Source organism: Ambystoma mexicanum, chromosome 10 (genome assembly GCF_040938575.1).
Source record: "Ambystoma mexicanum isolate Mex_15411 chromosome 10, UKY_AmexF1_1, whole genome shotgun sequence".
In the NCBI taxonomy this organism is placed as follows: Eukaryota; Metazoa; Chordata; class Amphibia; order Caudata; family Ambystomatidae; genus Ambystoma; species Ambystoma mexicanum.
In genome coordinates this window covers 340,724,114-340,749,475 of record NC_090932.1, presented here as the reverse complement: position 1 = coordinate 340,749,475, position 25,362 = coordinate 340,724,114, and the positions used below count along the sequence as shown (strand labels likewise).

The 25,362-nt window shown below is 49.8% G+C and overlaps 1 protein-coding gene across 2 annotated transcripts in view; it reads left to right on the top strand.

Moving 5' to 3' along the window:
• The window catches only part of ASH2L (ASH2 like, histone lysine methyltransferase complex subunit), a 1,246,012-nt gene that overhangs the window by 507,066 nt on the left and 713,584 nt on the right, over nt 1-25,362 (top strand). For both annotated transcript variants that reach the window (XM_069617945.1, XM_069617946.1), the window contains exon 8: nt 9,157-9,232. In XM_069617945.1, coding sequence (XP_069474046.1) covers nt 9,157-9,232 — 76 coding nt within the window. The remainder of the gene's footprint in view (nt 1-9,156; nt 9,233-25,362) is intronic.

Sequence of the window (25,362 nt, the reverse complement as noted above, 5' to 3'; positions counted from 1 at the left end):
AAGCGACGGGCAGCTTCGAGGACAGGATCCCGCTCAACAAGACCTTCCGACGAGCGATCCGGTGGTGGGGCACCCACGCTCATCTGACGGCGGGCACAGACTTTCAGACCCCATCCCACCAGATAACGGAGACGACAGATGCCTCCCTGGCAGGGTGAGGAGTGCACACCGGAGAACTTCACGCGAGAGGCCTTTGGATCCCAGAGAAGATGCTCCACATCAACATCCTGGAGCTCTGTGCAGTGTTCTGGGCCCTCAGGTCCTTTCTCCCGTCCCTCAAGGGCAAGGTGGTGAGAATCTTCACCGATAACACCACCACAATGCTCTACATCCGGAAGCAGGGAGGAACCAGATCCCCAGGCCAGAGGTTCGCCAGCAGGTTTCCCCAGGCGAGGAGCATGGGCAATGCTTTCTCGTTCCCCTGGCACGGCCTGTTCCTATATGCGTTCCCTCCGTTGCCGTTGCTGCTCCGACTCGTCAACCAGCTCAAGAGGTCCCGGTGCAGGATGATCCTCGTCGCACCGGCGTGGCCGAGGCAGATCTGGTTCCCGGACCTTCTGGACTTGTCAGCGTCCCCACCAGTCAAGCTGCCGACGGATGTGGATCTTCTCTCCAGAGAAGGAGGCGCCATACTTCATCACGACCCGGAGTCGCTGAACTTGCAGGCCTGGCTCCTGCAGCACTAGAGTTTGGATGGTACGATATTCCGGCTGACTGCAGAGAGGTCCTTGCAAAGGCCAGGGCGTCCTCAACTCTCAAGTGCTACGGACATAAGTGGAAGAGGTTCTCTGTCTGGTGCCGTGCACAGAAGATTAACCCTCTACGGATTACGGCCCCTCAAGTGCTGCCGTACCTACTGTCGCTGGCCAAGGCTGAACTGGCTCACGCCTCCATCATACATCTGGCTGTGATCTCCCGATACACCAGAACCACAGGACGGGTGTCCTTGTGGTCCCATCGCCTGGTGAAGGAATTTATGAAGGGACTGTTCCGATCGTTCCCGCCGGTGAAGGCTCCTGCCCCGGCGTGGGAGCTCAACGTGGTGCTGACCAGGCTCATGGGGGCGCCAATCGAGCCCCTGCATTCAGCACCGTTGAAGTTCCTGTCGTGGAAGACTGCGTTTCTTGTGGCCATCACCTCCGCACGACGAGTAGGAGAGATCCAGGCCCTATCCTGCAAGCCTCCATACTTGACTTTTCACGACACAAGGGTGATTCTGAGGACGCTCCCCTCTTTTATGCCCAAGGTGCTGTCGGACTTCCACCTCAACGAGCCCTTGGTGTTACCTGTTTTCTTCCCGTCACCTTTGTCACCGGCCGAGAGGACTTTGCACTCGCTGGATGTGGCTAGAGCGCTGAAGTTCTACGTGGACCGCATAAAGAGTTTTCGGAGGACATCACAGCTATTTGTGAACTTTGGACCTGTGAACCAAGGGAAGGCTCTCTCGAAGGCTTCCATTTCCAGATGGCTCTCTGGCTGCATCATGCACTGTCATCGGTTGGCAAACCGGCCGTTGCCTGGCCGTCCGAGAGCCCATTCGACCAGAGCTATCGCTGCTACCACTGCGTTCTTGTCTGGTGTGCCCCTGCTGGATATCTGCAGGGCTGCTACGTGGAGGTTGATGCACACCTTCACGAGATTGTACTGCGTCGACTGAGATTCCAGGGAGGAGTCCAGGGTCGGCCAAGCGGTGCTGCGCAACCTGTTCGCCTAAGGTGAGCCTGGTGAGGAGGTAAGAATTGCTTAATGTTGAGTTTTTGATGTAATGCTTAATGTTGTGCCTTTGCCACCTCCTGCTGGTTGTGCATGTGTGTACTGCTATGTATTCTTATATTCATGAGCATGTGAATCCATGCCAGACCCCCATGCTGGAGAAGGAACAAGTTACTTACCTGTAACTGTTGTTCTCCAGCATGGGTCTGGCATGGATTCACATGCGAACCCTCCCTCCTACCCCTCTGTGGCTCTTCACTTGGTCATACTGCCACTTTGCGTGCTACCAAATCTGAAGATGGCTTCTACTGAAAAAGACAGGTCAGAAACGAAACTGATAATGATTTTTTCTTTACCGAGGATTCCCGGCCTGACGACGGGGAATATTCATGAGCATGTGAATCCATGCCAGACCCATGCTGGAGAACAACAGTTACAGGTAAGTAACGTGTTCCTTCTGTAGATCATAGCCCACGGCTACTGTCTTCCTTTCCGGCAGAGGCCTCACGACAATCCACCGGGGAAGCTCTCTTTGAAGAGTCTGGATCCGCTCCTTGCGCAGGAAATCAAATCCCTGCTGGAGAAAGGTGCCATAGAGCTGGTGCCTGTAGTGCAGAGGAAAAAGGGATGGTATTCCCCATATTTTTTGATCCTGAAAAAAGACGGGGGATTGAGACCCATCATGGACTTGGGTGGTTTGAACAAGCTCCTCAGGAAGGACAAGTTCAAGATGGTTACTCTCCCTCAAGTCCTCCAGGCCCTTCAACTTCAGGACTGGTTGGTGTCTCTCGACCTCAACGGTGCTTACTTTCATGTGCTGATTCATCTCAAACACAGGGAGTACCTGAGGTTCGTGGTTGGTGACTCGCATTTTCAGTTTGTGGGCCTGCCGTTTGGATTGACCTCCGCCCGAGGGTCTTCACCAAGCTAATGGTGATGCTGGCAGCGTATCTCAGGAAAGGGGGGTTCACGTCTACCCCTACCTGGACGATTGGTTGATCAGGGAACACTCTCCCGAGCAAGCCCTGGATCATCTGTCAGTCACCTGCCACTCCCTTCACAAGATGTGCTTCTCCCTCAACTTGAAGTCCCATTTGACACCTACCCAGCGGCTCCAGTACATCGGAGCAGTGCTCGACACATCCTTGGGGCAGTGTTCGCCTCCCCAGGTGAGGGCTCATCACATTCTGCAGATGGTGGACAAGTTTCAACATGCCCAGCGTCTCCCAGCATTTGAGTTCTAGAGGTTGCTCGGCCTCATGGCATTCTGCATTCTACGCGTGCCAGAGGCCAGGTTGCGGATGTGATCTCTGCAGTGGGCTCTCAAGATGCAGTGGTCGTAGTCCTCCGGCAGGATGTCGGATCCCGTTCAGGTCCCGCCCTCGGTCGCCCAGGATCTTCTGTGGTGGGCCATCAAAGGCAATCTGATGAAGGGGGCTCCATCTTGGCTACCATGGCAGGAGGTAACGATTGTGACAGACGCATCCCTCATGGGATGAGGAGCTCATGCCAACGAGTTGACAGTCAGCGGCCATTGGTCTCTGTCGGAGTCCAGACTCCATATCAGTCTGTTGGAGCTGAAGGCCGTCAGGCTAGCCCTGAAGGCTTTTCTGCCGTCTGTGCGGGGGAAGAATATCCTGATTCTCACGGACAATACAGTGGCCATGCACTACCTCAACAAAAAGGGGGGGGCGGGGGGCAGGGTCTCTCCCACTGTGCAGAGAGGCGATGCAGCTCTGGTTGTGGGCCATCCAGCAGGAAATTTCGATCTCGGCAGTTCATCTGGCCGGAGACGAAAAATGAGGCGACGGACGCTCTGAGCAGGCAGAGCATGGTCTCTCACGAGTGCGAGTTGGCTCAGAAAGTTCTCTTGGAGATCTTTGCCCTTTGGGGGACCCCACAAGTGGATCTCTTCGCCACCAGTGTCAACCGGAAGTGCAAGAGATTCTGTTCGTGGGAATTTCCTCCAAGAGGAGCCTTAGGGGACGCGTTCTTCCGACTGCTGTATGCGTTTCCTCCAGTCCCCGTCATTCCGCAAGTGTTGTGAAGTTTACGGAGGTTCGGTTCCCGAATGATCCTCATTGCTCCGGCATGGGCCAGGAGAGCGTGGTACCCGGACATTCTCGACATGTCCATCTGCCCTCCACGCCGTCTTTCCTTCCGAGACGATCTGCTCTCACGGGAGGAGGGTCGGGTTCTCCATCCAGAGGTCAAGTCTCTCAGCCTTCATGCTTGGTATCTGAAAGGTAGAGGTATAAGGATTGGGTCCTCCCTGAAGACGTGTTGGAGGTGTTGCTTTCGGCCAGAAGGCCTGCAACAAAGTCCCTGTACCGTTGCCATTGGAGAAAGTTCTGCGACTGGTGCAGGGTAAAGAATGTGGATCCTTTTTCATGTGCCATTCCTGTGGTTCTGTCTTTTTTGCTTTCGTTAGCCCACAAGGGCCTGCAAGTGAGTACCATTAAGGGTTACCTGGCAGCGCTGTCCATATTTAAGCGCTCGTCTGAGGAGTGTTCTTATTTTAAGATTCCTTTGATTTCTCAATTTCTAAAAGGGCTAACTAATGTGTATCCATCGTCGCCTTTCCAGGTGCCGGGATGGGATTTGAACTTAGTTCTAGAGTTCCTAATGGGAGCTCTGTTTGAGCCCTTACATTCTTTTCTTTCCATTGAGACTGTTGTCCTTTAAGACTGTATTTTTTGTTGTGGTTACTTCCTCTCGCAGAGTGAGTGAGCTACAGGCACTTTCTGCCAAGCCACCTTTCAAGGTGTTCCATAAGGACAGGGTTGTCCTTAGGGTTCGTCCTCTTTTGTTTGTTTTGTTTGGGCATTTATATAGCGCTACGAACCCTCAGGTATCTGAGCGCTGCTTATTTCCCACAGTGTGTGGTGCTCATTTATTTACCTCGGAAGGATGATAGGCTGAGTTTGGCCCTGCCGGGTTTCGAACCTGCGTCAGCAGGCTCTGCACGGATGTCAAAGCGAGCGCTCTACTCGCTGTGCTATCTGACCAGCTGACCTTCTTTTCTTCCGAAGGTTGCGTCGGAATTTCATTTGAGCTAGAAGGTAATTCTTCCAGCGTTTTATCCTCCTCCGCATCCTGGTAAGGAAGAGGAGAGGCTCCATAGGTTGGATCCTAGGAGAGCTTTAAGTTTCTACATCTCACGGATGTCCCGGGTCAGAGTGGACGATCGGCTCTTTGTTGGATACGCTGGAAGGCATTTAGGTCAAGCAGTTTCTAAGCAGACCTTGTACCGTTGGATCATCTTGACAATCTCTGAATGCTACTGTCTGGCGGGTAAGGACCCTCCGGTAGGCTTACAGGACCATTCTACTAGGGGTGTGACTGCCTCCACTGCTCTGCAGAGGAGTGTTCCCATTCGTAATATCTGTGAAGCAGCCACATGCGCCTCTGTCCATACTTTTGTAAGACACTACTCGCTGGATTCTATCCATGGGCAAGATTTAGCCTTTGGTAAGGCGGTCCTCTATTCTGCAATTTGATTGGGCATTCTAAAATTCTAAATTCTTTTCCCACCTCCATACGTTGGTACTGCTTTGGGAGTCTGTCATAGATGTGGAATGGCTTGGAGGACACAATCCCTTCGAAGAACAAGTTACTTTCTTACCTGGTAACGTTCTTCCGATGGGATGTTCCTCCGACGTATTCCACATCGCTCCCTCCCCTCTACACAATTTCTTATGCGATTGCAGCTTACGTTTCCGCAAGGCTTTCTGTAGTCCTACTGGCAGAAGATTGATACCACACGTTCTGGGAAAAAACTACAACTGAGGCTAGAGGCGTCGTGCGTCCTATATATAACATCCGGTGACTTCAGCCGTCGGAGGAGGTCCTCGAAGGGGGGCATCGATGTCATTGACGCAGACATTTTTTCCAAAGCAGCACAGCTATGGTGATTACTGTCATAGATGTGGAATAGTCGGCGGAACATCCCCTCGAAAGAACGTTACCAGGTAAGAAAGTAACTTGTTCTCCTGGGAGTCCTGGATTGCACACCAATGTGCACAATTAGTTTGGAGCCAGGAATCCCCCCGCTGTTATATTTATGCTGCTGCCCCACTGCCCCACTGAGATATGTAGTTTTGATTTTACGTTTCATCTTTTGCTGATATTGAACAATACTTTGGAATTTTGAGTTTCAACCCTTACACGCGTTGATTTATTTACTGGAACTTCAAAACTGGCTATTGCTTTGGCAGAGCCATTTAGAGAAAGAGGGGAAACTATGGTGTTTTGTTAAGGGACTTGCCCCTTCTTTCTTCTCAGGTTTCAAAACCCAATCATCCCGACACTGAGACCTAAATATCCTGATAGGTATTTCACTATCCTGGCAAAGTTTACTGTATTGCATATAAACATACACTAAATGCCTTGAAACATTTGGTTTAATTCATACAGTTGCCAATAACCAAGACAAAATGAGCTTTGGCGAAGTGTCTGCCGTAGAAATTATTTTGATGGGATCCTGGACTGTTAGAAAATATTGAGTTAAACTGACAATTGTACTCCTCCTATGGCTGGCCAGTTTACCACACTACCACACTACCACTTACTTGTCTGTCACATTGATTTGTGTTTACAACTTTAGAACAGTTTTAAAATAATGAAACCTCTTACTGTCTAGGAATTGTTAAGTTGTGTCAATTGTTTGCTGTCCCATTGGGGCCATGTCACTGTTTGTATTGCTCTAGATGTACATCTAGTACTTTCAATGTAAATTTGTTTCATACCCATATTAGGATGCGTAATACTGTGGATTTCCATTCTGTGCTTTTGCATGAACTGTACGTTGCTGCCACCCCTTTTAGGCAAGAATTGATGTAGTAACCCTGTGGGAGACTACACCAGCCTTATTCTCTTGATATTAAGTAACCCACCTATTGGTATAGGTCTGTACTACACAAGTTGGTAGTGTGATTGAGGGGGTCAATGTGAGCTGTAGAGCTGTAGCACTAAAATCCACCAATACAAGTGTCCAAAAAACACTTATACTCAAGGATTTTCTAGTAAGACAATTATTTAACGGTCAGTTTTAACTAAGCATTCTTTCAAAAGGGCGATGTATGCAACAATTAAACACACTTCAAAATACTTTCTAGAATCCATACAAAGCAAGCAGATACTATTTGGAGATGCTTCATACACACTTCCTACACCCTGAAGTGACTTCACTTACTAGGACAGTATTGGCATTTATATATAATTAGGTAGATTCTGAGGTTGGTAGAAAGGAAGGAAAAAGGTTAAACAGGTTCTCAAAGCATGTGAGCACTTTAAATCTTCCAATGAAGTCTAGATAAAAAAACCTTTCCCAGCAATATTAGTTAAAACTAATGTATCACCTATGAGGGACAGTACGCGTCAAAGGAATAGAAGAGTCTGCAGAGACCCAGGACAGCCAAAGGCAATTGGAGCAAAGTCTATAGAGCTGAGGCACTTCTTAGATAACAAGTCTTGCACAAAGTTCGTTTTTTGTAGAAAAATCACTGTAGGGTCACAAGCTGTTACACTTGTAAAAGTTAGAGCTGAGATCAACTCTACAAAAGCAGCTACTGCAAGTCTCAACTGAGAAGAGCAACATACAGACCATGAGGTAAGCACACCAAAGTCAGAACTTTACCTTTGGTTAAAAGGAACAAGAGTGTCCAGCTGGCTCCTGTCTGGTTGCAGTGATGCAGATCCTGTGTTCCTGAGCCTCAGTCGTGGGGACAAGAGGGAGGACGTCTAGGGACTCCTGCAGCAGCAATTCGATGGTCGGCTGCAGCTACGGCTCTTTTCGGATCACCAGCACTTCGTGGTTTCATCGCTCTGCAAATAGCACCACTGCGGATCTTGGACACCGGTCTTGGCCGAGTCCTGCACTCTGGTGCTAGTGAGGTGACTTGAGCTTGGGTCGTCCTGCTTATGGAGGATCCTCTGGAGCTTCCTGGAGCCGTTGGCCGGCTTACAGACGTTGCACTCTATTATGGATTTCTCGACCCCTGGCACTCGGTTCCTGCAGCAGCAAAGAAGTACAGCCAGTTGGGGAAGGTCTTCCAGCAAAGTTTGTCTCTGGGTTAGTTGGTCCGACTTCCCACTAACGCAAGGGAAGCTTCTCTCTTCGAGTAGAAAAAGGAGTTTCAGCACACGAGCAGGGCTTCACCGGCAGTTTAATGATCCAGGAGGCTGCAGCAAGCTTTGTTCACGGTTTCTTCGTCTGGTTGTTTTTCCCAGTGGTCGACTCTGTCCTGAGTCCAAGAAGCCTCGCCTTTTAAGCAGGTTTCTTCCATTCATGCACAGTCTAGCTGTCACTCTCACAGCAGGGTGGCTGTCCTAAAAGGACAGCCAGCCAATCGGGACTGGGTGCATTCAAGTTTCCCTGGAGACTAAGGACAGGGGAGTTTTGGGCACCTCCCTTCCTCACTTCCTGCCCTGCCAGACACACTGGAGCTAGTCAGTACTGAAGCCCTCCAAAGGCAAAACTAACAAAGGGCTTAAACCTGGTTTGGCGCGCAAAGTAAAACCCAAGAAAGACCTCACAAACAAGAAAAGGCAAAATAAAGATCAGATCCATTTTGACACAGTCACATGTGGGTGCTCTACTGCAGATGAGGGTTGGTGCCCTTCTTATACTCAGTAGAAAAGAGGAGGGGGCATTTGTTGGTGCAGTTTGTCCCACTTTGATGAGGACGTTGATGGTTTTGCTGTGGTGGGAGTTTTTCTCCTCGAGGTTTGGGAATGGAGTTGTGTGTGGGTCTGTGTGTTTGTGTCCCTCCAGTAGTGCCAGAAGTGCTCCTGTTGTAGGGTTAGGGGCATACATGTTTGGGGTCTGATTGTTTCTTATGTCTTCTCTGAGGGTTTGCCTAGTTTCTTTAAAGGAGGGAGATGTGTTGTGACTTGTAAGTGCTTTCCCTTCTGTTGCCGTGTAGCTTTGAATGTTATGAGTGCCTGGATACTGAGCGCTGACAGAATGTTGTGTGCAGTGTGTTCTATGAGTCAGTTGGAGTGAGACTGGAGAGTGGGTGCCAGTGGATGTCCCCTTATGTATCGGTCTTCCTTGTGTACCCATTGAACTTGAACCTATTTCGTTTAACCTGTAACCGAGTAAAGAGTTATTATTTTACGTGTGGCTCCTGACTCATACGTGCTGGACGGCTCCATCTTATCAAGTCACGAATTTGGACCCAGTGTTGACAATGGACTACACCTTGATGAATGGTGCCGCACCATATCCTTTAAAGGCAAGTCCTACCCTAAAAAGTCCTGTTTTGTTGAAAATTTATTTGTCCTCAAAGTACATTTTGCCCACCAAAATAGCCAAATCTGTCCGCTCTTAAAATCAAATGCACATCACTACTGGGTGTAGGATTCTACCTTGTTGGAAATATTGTGAAACTGCTCAGCATTTTATTGAAATTAAAGTTAACAATTGTTTCTGTCTTTTAGGACCTTGGCAACATTGGGCCAGCATATGATAACCAGAGGCAGAGCAATGCTGTATCTACCAGTGCCAGTCTTAACGGTAAGGTTAGCCAATCAATTCTCTGCCAGTCTTTTGTGTGGCCTTGTCATATTTCCAACTGTTAACTTGTGTAATTTTGCTGTTAAAATTTGATAAATCGTTGAGCTTGTGTCGACTACTGAGAAAGAAATAATTAAAGCTGTAGATATAGAATCTGTGGACAATATGATCAGAAATGAGCTGACTGAACAGGTCTGACAGTTGCCAGCCCTCAAAATATAGGATTTTGTTATTGACCAGTCTTCTTCTGAATACATTTCATCCATTAATTTTTGATCAAGTAGACTGCAGTCACCTAATCTAATGAGTATGCCTGCAGGCTCCTGACGAAACATTGCTCAAGGAAGCCAGTCGTATGTGCTGTCAATCTATTGTCCCCTCATGTATGGTAGTAAATCGGTTTTTGCTGATGTTAAAAAGTCACCTGAACATTTTACTTATTTTGATGATGTCCTTAACACTTTTCCTAGTAAGTGACATCCATATCTCACTAGGGGCATGGCACTTGTTTGTGGCCGTTTGGGGAGGAGGTAGGGGGTATAAAAGTCCACTTCTAAGGTACCTCCTAGTCGCTGATCCATTACACTGACTTGATTGCTCTTGTTCTAGTCTTTGAAATCGCATACATGTAAATGGCTTTGTCAAAATGAGATCTGGGACCTTAGCAACACACACAGACAACTGCTACCTCCTTTCTTCTTTTTTGTATCTTGTGTTTTTTTTTTTTTTAGACAAGCACCCTAGAAATAGTAAGCAACGCAGTACACTTTCTGTTGCATCACTCTGAGCCTGCAGAGCCACATGAGGATGGCCTCATGGACCTTGTGACCTAGTGGTCACAAGGCTTTTAACGAATTTAAGAGTGGTGGATGATTTAAAATGTTTCAACATAATCCTGTTACAAGAGACTTGGCTCCTTTATCCCCCATCCCCCCCATCTTGGATGGCTTTACAATTGACGATTAACTAGCAATAACGAATACAAAGGGCTACTGACGGGTGTCAAATCAGAATTGTATGTAACCTGGCATAGTAGCCAAGAAATGCAGACTGGGGCTTTGTCTTCAGTCGTGGAGTTACAAATAGACTCTGATAATGTTCCAGTTTTGGTGGTCAACATATATTGGAACGAGGGGGTGGTGCCATTCATTACATTTCTGGAGATACTCTGTGAATATATAGCAAACTGGTGACATGGGGATGGGTGGGGGGGGGGCTGACTTGTAGCTGGAGCCTTTAATTTCTCTAGTCCCCTCTCAGCAGTCCTGGATGATGAGTTTGGTACACTGGTCTTCTCTTATGGATCTTCTGCTTAAATTAGAAATGGGGAACAGTGGGCTATAGCCCTCGGCTCCCTTAGGCTATTTAGAGTTAATGGCAGTTTTAAAGGGAATGAAAATATGTGCCCCACCTAGGCCAGAGGTTACACAGAGCTGTCCTGGCCTACATGTATGTCGACACCTAGATTTATTCCCGGGCCAGGGCTTTAGGGTGGGCACAGCCACAACCAGTGACCATTGGATAATTGCTGAATTCAAAGCAATATTCAGAGGTTCCTCTGGAAGGCTCCACCAACCTTATTGTGAACTTGTGTGGGAATAGGATTAGGTGGAATGTTAATACCATGGGGAGATTATAGGATGACCTTCTCCAGCATGGGGTCTGGCATGGATTCACATGCTCATGAATATTCCCCGTCGTCAGGCTGGGAATCCTCGGTAAAGAAAAAAATCAGTATCAGTTTCGTTTCTGATCTGTCTTTCGTAGTAGTAACCAATCACTGATCTCTGCGTCATACTGACCACAGCCAATGACTGCCCTCTACCTAAGCCCCGCCTCTGGCAGCCATCTTCAGATTTTTACCGCACGTTCAAGTGTTGGGATCCTCGTGCTATTGCTCTCGAGCGTTAGTGCTATTTTTTCACGTTTTTTTCTCAAAAAAATTCTCTTTTTCGGTCAAAAGAGCCTCAAGCTCCACCGTTTCTTCATCCGATCAACGGGGACCCGTGTCGGATTCGTCTACGCCCCTCAAGGGTGAAGATTTCGTCGAGCCACGCTTTTGGAGGACTCCAGAAGTTTCTCAGGCCCATCTCGGACATGGCCCAGGAGAAGGGAAGCTCGACGCCCGGAAAGCTGTTCAGGATCTGCCCTGGATGCCAGCTTCAGAATGTCTTTAAGGAGGACGAACACTCCTTTTGTCTTTACTGCCTACATGAGGACAAGACGCACGTGGAGAAGGACTGTGCGTTTTGCGGCAATATGTCGGAACGGACCATGAAGGACCGCCATCAACGTCTCGCCAACTGGCTGGAAGGGAAGAGCCCGTCAGGCGAGAAGAAGAAGAAGTCCGAGCGGTCTTTTAAGACCTTTGAGAGCGCCCCGGCGACGGGGGTCCAACAGAAGGCCAAGCACCGCGAGTCCGCTGGCACCGGGAGCGCCGAAAGGTCGGGCTCTACGGGCGCCAGGCAGGACGCATCCTCCCCGGCGCCATCAACCACGAGCCAACGCTCTGGCTCAGGTAAGAGGAAGGCCGAGCACCCGGCGAAGCTCCTGGAGAGACCCCGGTCGAGCTCGAAGGCCCCATCGGAGGGGGAGCGAGGCGGTGACCCTCCCCCCAAGGAGAAGGCGGTGAGTGCACCTAAGGTGGTGAAAGCCTTAATCCATCCGGCCAAGGCCTCTATCGAGACAGTCGCGGCGGCCCTGGCTCAGCCTGTGGAGGCTACACCAGTGGTGGCGACCTCGGGGCCCAGAGTCTCCCTGCCACCGCGGAGGGAGTCCTCTTTCATGCCCATCGACAGGACCCCCGTGAAACCTCCGACGGAGAAGAAAAAGGGGGGGCAGGAGGTCGTCGTGGATTCGGCCTCAACCTCTGAGGAAGAGCTGATCGAAGTCTTAAGCCACGGTGTTGGCATGGAAGAAGACCAGCCCGTCGGGAGGGACCCCGACGTAGGAGACGACGAGAACGTCGAGGGTGCCGACGGGGCTCCTGACCGTCCGTCGAACTCCCCTCAACCAGTGCCGCAAGACAACTCGGCGGCCATTTTGTTGGCTATGCAGTCCTTATGCTCGGAGATAAGGACGAGACTGCCGTTACCACCAACGGAGGAACCGCTCCCGACGGGGGACCCGGAGCCAGGCCCTTCTGGGAGCCCTCCCCCTAAGAGAAGGATTCATCCTCCACCTCCTTTTCAGCCATCGCGCCCTGTTCAGCCCTCCTCCCCGTCACGTGGGGATGATACGGGGACTGACACGGCCGCGACGGGTACAGACGACGAGGATCTCCCGTCGTCACCTCCCGCCCGGGCTTCCCCGCCCGACGAGATTGGATCGTTTCACTCCATGATCGCCAGGGCATCCAAGCTTTTCCAGCTCTGCCCGGAAGAGAAGAAGGAAGGTTTCCTTTATCAACGGCGCGAGGCCAAGAGGAAGACGGTCCTCGCTGTACCTCTACTGGACGATATTTGGGATGAGGGCCTCGCCCTCCTCAAGAACCCATCCACGACGCCGGCTAGAAGGGATCGGTACGAGAAGAAGTACCGGGTCCCGGACGCGGCCCCCTTGTGCCTTCGGGCACAGCCGACCCTGGACTCGGTCGTCTCCGCGGCAGCCAGGAAGAAAGCGGGAGGGGGGGGGCGCGGCCGCTACGTCGACCTCCCCGCCGGACGGCGAGGGAAAGAAATTAGACACGATGGGACGCAGAATCATCTCGTCGGCAGCGACGACGATTAAGGCGGCCAACGCCTTGGCTATCGTAGCCCGCTACGACAGGGAGTTGCGGTACAAACTGGCCACCCTGCTGGACTTCCTACCAGACGACAAGAGGGCGGAAGCCCTAGAGATCTTGCAGGAAGGAGAGGTGGCGTCGGACCACGCCATTACGATTGCGACGGACATCGCTGACACTGGATTTCGCCAGTTGGGCAACGGCGTGTGCCTTAGGCGGCGTGGATGGCTCAAGGCTACTGACTTCCGTCAGGACGTGTAGACCAGAGTCTTGGACATGCCGTTCGACGGAAACAACCTGTTTGGGAAAACAGTGGACGATTCCCTTCAAGCCATCAAGGCGGACACAGAGACGGCCCGGGCTCTTGGGGTTCTCCAGCAACGGCGGCCGCCCTTTCGGAGCGGTGGAGGCAAACAGGGTGCCTCCAAAGGTTCCAGCAGCGGATTTTCCACCTACCGTCAAGCAGCCCGTTCGTCGTCACAGGAAGCTTACAGGGGACGAGGCAAGTCAGGCGGACCCCGCCGTCGTCGCCAAGGAGGACAAGGTGGCAAAGCCTCGTCGAAGCAGGACTGAACTGGCCGTGGGGTCGGGCCCCCACCGAAGCACCCTGGTGGGAGGCCGGCTGGCGAGCTTCGTCAGCATGTGGGAGTCCATCTCCACCGACCGTTGGGTGCTGTACGTCCTAGCTCAGGGTCACGCGCTCGAGTTTCTAAAGAGGTGCCCGCGCGTCGCCCCTGTGGCCAGGAAAGAACATCACGTCCCTCAACTTCTCTTGGAGGTAAAGGCGATGCTCAAGAAGGGCGCCATCGAGCTCGTCCCAAAGAGGCTTCGGGGCTCCGGAGTTTACTCAAGATACTTCCTCGTGAAGAAGAAGACGGGAGGATGGCGTCCCATCCTGGACCTACGACGACTGAACAAATTCATCAAGGCACAGAAGTTCCGGATGGTCACCCTCCAACACGTCCTGGGTCAACTGGAGGAGGGCGATTTCCTGTCGTCGTTGGATTTGGAGGATGCCTACTTCCATATTTTTTTTTATTTTATTTTTTTTTTTTTTTTATTTGTTTTGGTAGCAAAAACTAATTTACACCTTGACAAATAATACATGGCACATATAAATCATGTAAAAATATCATAAAACAGCATAATAATCAATACTTGCACAGCCAAAAGATAATAAAAACATTAAACATTAAAACATTTCTTAATACATCAACAAAAATCACAAGAATCACAAGTGGAGATCTACGATACCAAATATCAAACCTAACCTGACCTACCTAACATGGCAATGATGGTATGGCATCGAAGCCCTCCACCAACTTAAATATTCCCACAAACAGTTGGCAAATACCATTGGTCATAAAGAAAACTAAATCTCAGACATCCAAAATTTACCCACTCCAGAAGGTCCGATTGAGTGACAACAATTGCTCCTCTATTATTGCAACAAGTCTCACAGTTGCTAGTATGATGGAATTAGAGTTTCCCTGCATACATCTCAGCCATACAAGATGACATTCAAACAGAGAGAGCGAAGTGAGATATGCAACCAGGCAACGTTGTCTGTGCCTGAGAAAGAAGTTACAGTACATGAAAAGATGTTCCAGGGTTTAAGGCTCAGATGTATTTAGGCAAAATCTGCATCCCTCCCATTTTGCCAAGGCCCTATAACCATCCCAATTCCTAATACGAGCCCCCGTCTGGATAAGGTCCATGCGGAAGCGCATATAGTACCTTCTTGCCACTTTGTCTGGAAAACACAAGATATATGGCAGCCGAGGTGCAACTGCATGTCTAAAGGTGGCATATATGGTGAAGGAAGAGTAGTTTCCAATCCGATCACAATTGCGAGCCCAGGCATTTTTGAAAAAACGCCTTTTAACTTTGGCAGGGGTATTTATTAAGTCATCCTGCGTCATATTCAAGGAAATTAAAGTCGCTTGTATCATGTCTTTCACAATGGTGATCGAAGTTGGACACGTTCCGGCTAACAGTTCCTGAAAGTCCTCGTAAAGTGAGTTTGGGGGAGGAGAAATCATTTTAGAAAATGCAGATACCGTCCTCCAAATAAATTTGTCTTCTAGTGGATATAGACCCAATTCATGTGTAATTATGGCGTTGGGTAGGTAACCAGGAAGCCCCAAAATCTTCTTCCAGAGTTTACCCTGTAGGATATTTAGAAGGGGCCCCAAGTTCAGAAGGCAAATATCTACTGCATAAAGCAGGATGGGCTCTATTTTCATAGTGTAGTATTGTATAAGAGGCAAGAGGGAGTAACGACAATATTTGGTAAAAATGATTCTCATTTGGGCCAGAAGTGGGTTAAATTTTGCAGTCAACACTGAACGCCACTTGTGAGCGGACGTCCCATTCGATAAGTGGTAGCCCAAATAGTTGATCTCCTCTTTTCTCAAAATCGGCTGACCATTTATTGTAAAGTTGAATCTCGGAAGTTTTTTTTTAGAAGTAAAGACCAATATATGTGATTTAAGTGAGTTGATGGTCATATTGTTCAGCTTGCAATATTCGCCAAACAGTTTTAGTTTGTTTTGGAGTCCAAACGGCACTCTATCGAATATTATGATGTCATCGGCAAAGGCTAGCCAATGGAGCCGCATAGAACCCAATATAGCCGGAAAAGAGTTAGAACCCTGCCAGATCTCGTCAATATCGGCAAGATAAAGATTGAACAGGACCGCTGCCAAGTTGCAGCCTTGTTTAACACCAATGTACGTGGGTATGTTATCAGTCAATAGCCCTTACGCATTGATGCGGACCCGGTAAGATGTGTTCTGGTGTAGTGCTGCAATTAATGCAACTAGTGGAGGTGGTATGCCATAAGCCAGCATCTTTTGCCAAAGCCGAGTACGAAGTACATTATCAAATGCAGCTGAAAGGTCCAAGGCTGCCATATAGGTGGTGCCATTGGACTTGGTATGTGCATTCCGAAGGAGATGGGCTAGGATCGAGGCATTTAGTTGAGTGCCCATTGCTCTACGGAAACCAACCTGTGCTTTGGAGAGAATTTTTAACTCATGTATGTAGCCTTCCAATTCTGATAGAATTAGACGTGCAAAAATTTTCGCAGCAGTGTCTATAAGGGCAATCGGCCTGAAGTTTAAAGGGTTATTTAATACACCCTTTTTATGTATTGGAATAATTATGGCGGTCAGCCATGATTCCGGAATATTGCCAGTTTTGTAGATCAGCTGGTAGCAAGGAAGAAGGTAACTGGCCCAGAAGTGAGGATCGTCTTTTAGAACGCAAGGGGGGAGCCAATCTGGGCCGGCTGCTTTGGAAAACCTCAATTGGGAGATTGCCCATATGATGACTTAAGTCCCAGGGACAGACTCGCGGCATGGGCAAGTGCATATTCCTACTCTCCATTATGACATGGATAGTAGGCAAGGCATATTTTTGAGAAAAATACTTCTCCCATTCGGGTCCCGAGATGGTCGCCACAGATCGGGTATCCACCTTACCTGAGGGGTTTCTTAAAATGGCCTATATCTCTCGAGTTTTTTTTTGCAGAGTAGGCTAATCATACGTTGATTCGCGAGAGTGTAGGCAGCCTGGAGCAAACACTTTATTTGGTGCTTGAAGCACCCAATAATGTAGTTTTTTTCACGATGATAGATAACAGGGCTAAGGGCCTTTTTTCTTATGATAGCCAGTTCCCGATTTTTTTGCTTTTTTAGAATTGCTATCTGATTCAAATTTGGATGGGCATCCAAGGGGCTACCTTTACCCAAAGCGTCCTTCACTAAAGATAGTAGGTGTGACTGAATCATATTGATGTTTCTTTCGTTGATTTTTTCAATACTCCCCAGCGACATAATGTCGTCATGGGTTAATATGAGATCTCTATTCACCAAGAACACCAATTTCCTACACACGGCAGGATTCCAGTTGACAGAGATGGTGGTTCTGTCAGGAGCCGCTAAAGAGACAGGAGGAGAAGGCATCTAGACATCACACCCCATATGGAGAACTGAGCACAGCATGTGGTGGTCGCTCAGGCCCAGGTCTAAGATTAAAATTGGTTCAAGCAGCCCAGAACACACTTTAGATGCAAGGACATAATCAATGAGGGATGAAGCATTGCCCCGTGACCATGAGATGTGTAGAGAATGAGGTGCAAAATGAATTGGGTAGATACCCCATTTTTCAAAGAAACTTAGCAATTGGTACCCTCTGTGAACAGCTTGTTGGGCGTAAAAGGAAGTAGAAAATCCTAATGTGTTAGAAAACTGGAGGTATGAATTTAAATCGCCTCCAATCACAATTTCATGGTTGGGACAGGAGACTGAAGCATGACCCAACAACCTGTTAAGATCATCCACAAGAAAAGGAAGAGAAGCAGACTTGGGATTCCAATACAACGACATTAGAAGCAGGGGCACAACCTTGGCGATTCAAACGACAGCTCCACTAAAATGCATGATTTCGAGGTATCCAGAATGGAACCCACTGCTTTTAGGCCATTTTTAATAAGAACAGCGATACCTCCGGAAGGACGGCCTGCAAGTGTGCGGCTGGCTGGGACAGAAAAACTGGAGTACCCATCGAGAGTAATCTCGGTTAGGCTCATCGTTTCCTGCAGAAATAGAATGTCGGGTTTCTGGTCAGGAGCAACCCGCTTATACCATCCAACCAGATTGCCCAAGCCACAACAATTCCAGGATGCAATAGTCAGACTGGCCAATTATGAGCCTGGAGTGGGCCCTTTGATGGCTGCAGCTGTTTTTATCAGGGGTTCCAGCCAAGCTAGCCCACTCAGTGCTTGGGTTAGCGATGCTAATTGGAGTGCTAGTTGGGTAACCTGAGAGTCAGATGAGTCTATACCCAGCCCCACTGAACTTACTGGCAAAGTGGGAGGTGCCCAGTCAAGATAAGCCCATGCACTGTCCATATCCGGAAATAGGCATGGGGTAAGACCAATGGAATAAAAGTCCTCAGCAAAGTCCAACAGCATTTTAGTTATAATCTGCGATTGGACTCTGCACAGGGCTCTATGGTTGTTGTGGGTTGCCAATTTGACCCACTCTAGGTCCTTAGATGAACGGTTCCTAAGAGCTGGAATTTGAAAGAATGAGTTCATCAAAAATGACCTGTTTATACGAGCAGGGCCATTTGTCTCTGGATTACTCGCCCAACCAAGGATTAGTTTCATGTCCTTTGGTGTGTGCGAGAAGGACAAGACGTCAGAAATAGGTTTGCCTACCGCTGGAAGCGTGAGGTGCGTAACCTCCACATTAGGAGGCCGTCCCAGAGACGCCGAAACCCCAGATACTTCTAAGGGAAGAGGAGGACAACCACGATCTTCACTTACGGCACCAAAGGGAGCTAAGGGAATGGGAACTACATCCTTACCAGCCGAAGACCTTAATGACTGTGAGGGAGCACTGGTTGGACTCATAGCAGGTGTCACTATAGCCTCAGCTAGCATCGTCGTGCTCGCCTTTCTAGGTTGGATGTGGGGAAAGAAGGAATGTATCTGTGATTGGAGCTTGACCGTGGAAGTTCCTTGAGGGCCACAAGGGGCGATCTGTATATTCCCATTTTTCAAATCTGCAACCTGTAGATGTTTCCTACTTTCCTCATCAAGGTCACAGAGGGTTAGGCCAAGCTCATCGTGGCTGGTCCCCGTACCCAAGTTTGCTTTAGATTCGAATATCGTTTGGGCACAGGCCGGAGGTGGTATATTAGACTTAGCTTTCTTTTGACCAGCCTTGGTAAGGTTTAGACGTTTTTGGGCTCTTAGGAAGGACTTTCTTGCTTTACGTGAGATAAAATGTCTTCCTTCATGCACCACAGGTCCTTCCTCCAAGTCTGAGCATAAGTCGACTGCCGTCGATACAGGACTGGGCGGGGCCTCGATAATGTCAGTCAGGGCGGAGGGACTATCCAAAGGAACAGCAAGACTTTGAGTAACATTGGATCCCTCTCTTGAGGAGTCTGCTAGGTCCAAATGCTGTTGGGTTACAGGTACCTTATAAAGAAGCTGTTTCACCTGTAATAGACGTTCGTGCTGGAGTTTGAGAACCTCCACCAAGTCTATGGCCTCCGGGTTTGCATGCGCCATCATCAACGGGTTAACCCCTTTCACTACCTGAGGATAGGGAGTCTGTGGAAAAACTATAGAACACATTCCTGGCTCAGTCTGGGAGCCTTGAGTATGAGTCAAAGTAGAAATAGGGAGCTGAGGTGCTCTATATGGGACATTCTCCAACAATTTTTCAAAGTGGGCCAGATAGAAGGATCTAGAGTGTTCTTCGGCTAGGATAAAGCCTTCCAGTCTGGCCATCTTATCTTTCATAAGAGATAATGAAGATTGCATCTCCCTTAAGGAGCAATGTGTCAGCTCATGCCCCTTATCCAGCAGATTGAGAATGCGTGAAATTACGGGAAAATTGAAGGGTTCATTGAGCTGAGAATGTGAGCAGTATTCCTCTGGGGTAGAGGCCGATCTAACTTCTCCCTTTGGAGCTGCAAGGTCTGCCTCTGCATTCGCCAGGGAAAAGGGGGCCACACCTCCTACAGGAGAAGGCCCTACCGACATCTCGTCGCCAAACTGCATGTTGTCAAAGAGAGCAGCGGATCCCCCTTCCAAGACCCTATGATGGAAGGTCGACGGAACCGTCGTATGGCCGCCATCTTTTTCGCTGTTAGTTTCTGGGGGGATGTGGAAGTGCACTTGTTCACGAAATGGGAAAGCAGACGATGCAGGAGACGAAGGGCCTAAAGAGAGCCGCACTCTTTTACTTAATTCGCTGACAATGGTAGGTGCCAAAATAGACGTGTCAGTGAGACAAGGAAGGCCTCGAAGGCCTTGTATAGAAGAACAATCTGAATCAGGACCATGGGTAGTCCCATCGCCCTCATCACCAACATAGTCGTTGGCGTCTTGGACTGAAAAAGTTGACACAGCCAAGGCTGGCAGCGGACCATTCGAAGATGGAAAGATGGCCAATGTTGGTACAGCCAATGTGGCAGTCTCATTATATCCCACCTGACCCAGCCCCACCCCTCTCTCTATCAGAAGGCTAGACATGGGTAGAGAAGGAGCAGGGGCTGCCGAAGACAAAGGAAGAGAGGTGGGTAGAGTGTTAGTGATGGACACAGGGGCGGGGTCTTGCGGAGGAGAGCCGGTTTTACAACCACTTCTTAAGATCGGGCTCATACTCAGGAGCTGTACACACCCCAAAACCAAACCGAAAAGCCCACCCCTTTTTGTCCAAGGCGAAGGGTAATGTCAAGCAACAATGCGCCAAGTACTATACTGGCGCAAACCCACACTTCAAGAAGTGTCCTCTATAAATTCTCTAGGAGAGTTGCCGGAAGATAAGTATGGCCTCTAAGCACATAGAAATAACATATTAGAATACTGTCAAAGTAGTTGCACTTTTGTTTAAATCATGGGCACCATGTGGGGGGCGCCCCTCACAGAGAACCTCCCCAAACAGTGAGTCCCCCCAATACTTCAGCTGTTGGGCCACAGTACTCAAGTTTGCAACAAAAGTATCAAATAAATTGGACTTAGCTGTGAAAATAGGATGTCAAAGCACTCGTGCCACTAGATCATACAGGACACTACAGGAAGCCTGAGAGCCGCCTCCGCACTCCCCGCGAACAGCCAACAGTACTTAGATTGTACTTGGCAGGTGCGCGGCGCGGGTGCGCGAGGAGGCTGTATTTTAATGAGGCTTCCTGGGCGTCACCCAACACAAAGGGGCGGGGCCTCCTCTGGGAGGAAACCCTAAGGAGGAGGAACACAGAGGGAGAGCGTTAGCCACACCTCCAAGGCAACGCAAAGAGAAAAGCACAGTTGGATCAATAGGGCAGCAGGAGATAATGTGACGAGGCAAGGCCCTTTCCCAGGGAACAAATCAGGTGAAAGTAGACAATTCAATGGGCAGGAACAAATCAAGTCATATGAGACAGTCACCTCCTTTCCACAAACGAGGGCCAGGCAAACTGTGTGTTACACAGTGGGACGTCCTCCAGGCGTTCAGAAGCTCCAAGCCGTACACACGGCGTCCAGGGGCGAAGGCGCGGTGCAGCGCAGGACAAAGGCGGCGCTGCGAAGAAAATCCAAGGAACAGAGCAGACCAGTCCGAGTCCACAGCCAACAGTACTTAGATTGTACTTGGCAGGTGCCCATCCTAAAGGGATCCTATTCCCATCCTAAAGGGACACCGAAAGTTTCTCAGGTTCGTGGTCCAAGGGCGTCACTACCAGTTCAGAGCCCTTCCCTTCGGATTGAGGTCAGCACCCAGGGTGTTCACCAAGTGCCTCGCACCGGTGGCGGCGCAGCTGCGCCGAGAGGGGATCCACGTCTACCCCTACCTGGACGACTGGCTCATCCGAGCAAAGACGAAGGAGCTCGCCGTGGAGCACATGGCAAGGACCGTCCAACTACTCACAGACCTGGGATTCTCCATAAACTACGCCAAGTCCCACCTGGTGCCCGTGCAAGACGCACTGTTTCTGGGAGCGAAGCTCGCAACAGTGTCGCTTCTGGCCTCTCCGTCGGAGGAAAGGACGAGGGCCATCTTGGGCAAGGTGCAGCGGATGCTGGTTGCGGACGCGGCCAGGGTGAGGTCCATCAAGTCCCTCCTCAAAATGATGTCTTCTTGCATTTATCTCATCCGCCTGTGCAGGCCCTGGATGCGCCCGTTGCAGGAGTTCCTGGACGCGCGCTGGATCCAGACGACGGGCAGCTTCGAGGAGAGGATCACACTCGACGAGAGTTTCCGACGAGCGATCCGGCGGTGGGGCACCCGCACGCATCTGACGGCGGGCATGGCCTTCCAGACCCCCGGCCACCAGGAGACAGTGACCACGGATGCCTCCCTGGAAGGGTGGGGAGCGCACACTGAAAATCTGCACGCGAGAGGCCTTTGGCTTCCGACGGAGAAGTCCCTCCATATCAACGTCCTGGAGCTCCGTGCAGTGTTTTGGGCCCTCAGGTCCTTTCTTCCGTCCCTCAAGGGCAAGGTGGTGAGGATCTTCACCGACAACACCACCACCATGTTCTACATCAGGAAGCAGGGCGGAACCAGGTCCCCAGCCCTGTCCAAGGAGGCGCAGGATCTGTGGCATTGGGCCGTCGCCCAAGGGATGTTTCTGGTGCCGTTTCATCTGGCAGGGATAAAAAACACCATCGCCAACTCGCTCAGCAGAGAGCTGCGCTCGTGCCACGAGTGGGAACTACGACAGGATCTAGTGGACCGCCTCTTCCGACGGTGGGGCACACCCCAGATCGATCTGTTCGCGACGCCGACGAACTCCAAGTGCCGGAGGTTCGCCAGCAGGTTTCCCCAGCCGAGGAGCATGGGCGATGCTTTCTCGTTCCCCTGGGAGGGCCTGTTTCTATACGCGTTCCCTCCATTGCCATTGCTGATCCGGCTCATCAACCAGCTCAAGAGGTCACGGTGCAGGATGATCCTCGTCGCACCTGCGTGGCCGAGGCAGATATGGTTCCCGGACCTTCTGGACTTGTCAGCGTCCCCGTCAATCAAGCTGCCAGTGGACACGGATCTTCTCTCCAGGGAAGGAGGCGCCATCCTCCATCACGACCCGAAGTCGCTGAACTTGCAGGCCTGGCTCCTGCAGCGTTAGAGTTTGGAGGATACGACATACCGGCCGACTGCAGAGCGGTTCTTGCAAAGGCCAGGGCGTCCTCAACTCTTAAATGCTATGGACACAAATGGAAGAGGTTCTCTGCCTGGTGCCACGCACAGAAGATTAACCCTCTACGGATTACGGCTCCCCAGGTACTGCCGTACCTGCTGACGCTGGCCAAGGCTGGACTGGCGCACGCGTCCATCAAGATTCATCTTACTGCGATCTCCCGATACACCAGAACCGCGGGGCGGACGTCTTTGTGGTCTCATCGTCTGGTGAAAGAATTCATGAAGGGACTGTTCAGATGGTTCCCGCCGGTGAAGGCTCCGGCCCCGGCGTGGGAGCTCAACGTGGTGCTGACCAAGCTCATGGGACCTCCGTTCGAGCCTCTGCACTCGGCTCCGTTGAAGTTCTTGTCGTGGAAAACAGCATTTCTTGTGGCCATCACCTCCGCACGAAGAGTGGGAGAGATCCAGGCCCTTTCCTGCAAGCCCCCGTACTTGACTTTTCACGACACGAGGGTAGTGCTCAGGACGCACCCCTCCTTCATGCCCAAGGTACCGTCGGACTTCCACCTCAACGAACCCTTGGTGTTGCCTGTTTTCTTCCCGTCGCCTTCGTCGCCGGCCGAAAGGACTTTGCACTCGCTGGATGTAGCTAGAGCGCTGAAGTTTTACGTGGACCGCACGAAGTGTTTTCGGAAGACGTCACAACTTTTTGTGAACTTTGGACCTGTCAATCAGGGGAAGGCTCTCTCAAAGGCCTCCATTTCCAGATGGCTCTCCAGCTGTATCATGTACTGTCATCGGTTGGCAAACCGACCACTGCCTGGCCGTCCGAGAGCCCATTCCACCAGAGCGATCGCAGCTACCACGGCGTTCCTATCTTCTGTGCCATTGCTGGACATCTGCAGGGCTGCTACATGGAGGTCGACGCACACCTTCACGAAATTCTACTGTGTCGATCGGGATTCCAGGGAGAAGTCCAGGGTCGGCCAAGCAGTGCTGCGCAATCTGTTCGCCTAAGGTGAGCCTGGTGAGGAGGTAAGAATTGCTTAATGTTGAATTTGATGTAATGCTTAATGTTGAGCCTTTGCCACCTCCCGTGGTTGTGCATGTGTGTACTGCTATGTATTCTTTATTCATGAGCATGTGAATCCATGCCAGACCCCATGCTGGAGAAGGAACAAGATACTTACCTGTAACTGTTGTTCTCCAGCATGGGTCTGGCATGGATTCACATGCGAACCCTCCCGCCTACCCCTCTGCGGCTCTTCACTTGGTCATACTGCCACTTCACGTGCTACCAAATCTGAAGATGGCTGCCAGAGGCGGGGCTTAGGTAGAGGGCAGTCATTGGCTGTGGTCAGTATGACGCAGAGATCAGTGATTGGTTACTACTACGAAAGTCAGATCAGATCAGAAACGAAACTGATACTGATTTTTTTCTTTACCGAGGATTCCCAGCCTGACGACGGGGAATATTCATGAGCATGTGAATCCATGCCAGACCCATGCTGGAGAACAACAGTTACAGGTAAGTAACTTGTTCCTTACCGACAATATGGAAAGTGTCACTGCAGAATGGAGGAAAAAACAATCTGTGGAAGAATTTCATCCACTACTCTCTAATGTAATAGACATAAAATGTTCACGAATGGAACCGGAAATGTTTTTTAAAATTGTATCTTCATCCCTTGGATTCTACAATTAAGGAAAGAAAGGACCAGATGAAGCTCCAAATAAAAATAATCAGGAAAGTGGGGTAGGGTGGCCCCAGAAATAAGTAAGGTGAAGCAGTCATACAGGAATTGGATAAGGAATAATTGGTTTAAAAAATCACAAGTATATTCTGGTCACTCATTAATTCAGTACGTAACACTCTAGAGTTAAAGCAACTTAATGCAATTTTGGAAGGGGAATGGGTTGAATATTTCATAGAATGTTTGCATGCAAGGAGGGGAACAGTATAATGAATTTTGAATCAATGGTGAAACCATCAGAAAGGGGGACCAATTATTATGCAGTTGAGCAAGATGACCTCTCGTCCTGCATTAAGAAAGTCGCTCCCACACTGGGGGCCCAACTGACTAACAAACCTGGTATTAAAATCTGATCCTGAGAGCTGTGCCAAAATTCTTTATAATTTATTTGATGACATTCTTACTAAGGGTTGTTACCCAGCCTCCTGGGAGACCTCTTATGTGGTGCCTATTTATAAGCATGGCCCAAGAACGGACCCAAAAAACGATCCCCCCATTATGGTGATAGACGCAGATGGTAAGATCTTTGTGTCCATCATCTTGACACACCTTACAGCGTGTGCTAAGAGTGTGGGAAGGCTCCAAAAGTATCAAATAGGCTTTCGTAAGGAGTAGGGCACAGCGCTAAATGGGCTATTGGTAAGAAGCATACAGTATCTTGCTTGCTCTGGTACAAATGATTCCATCTACGTAGCCTCAATAGACGTCAGAGGCATTTGACATGGTCAGTCGTCTGAGGCTGTGGACCAAACTCAGTTCATGGGGAATCCCTCTTCCCTGTTAAAAATATTGGTAGGTCTGCATAATAATTTGAACATCCCGATTGAAAATGGAGGGAGGCCTATCTAGGAAGAGCAAGACCACTAGAGGCTTGACTGGGGTGCATTTTAGCCCCCTGTCTTTTTAACCTATATGCATCAGATGAGGATTTTTTTGATCAGGCAGGCTTTTGCTCCTCATCGATTGGCAGTAATAAAATACATCTGTATAGCGTATGCTGATGATTTCATT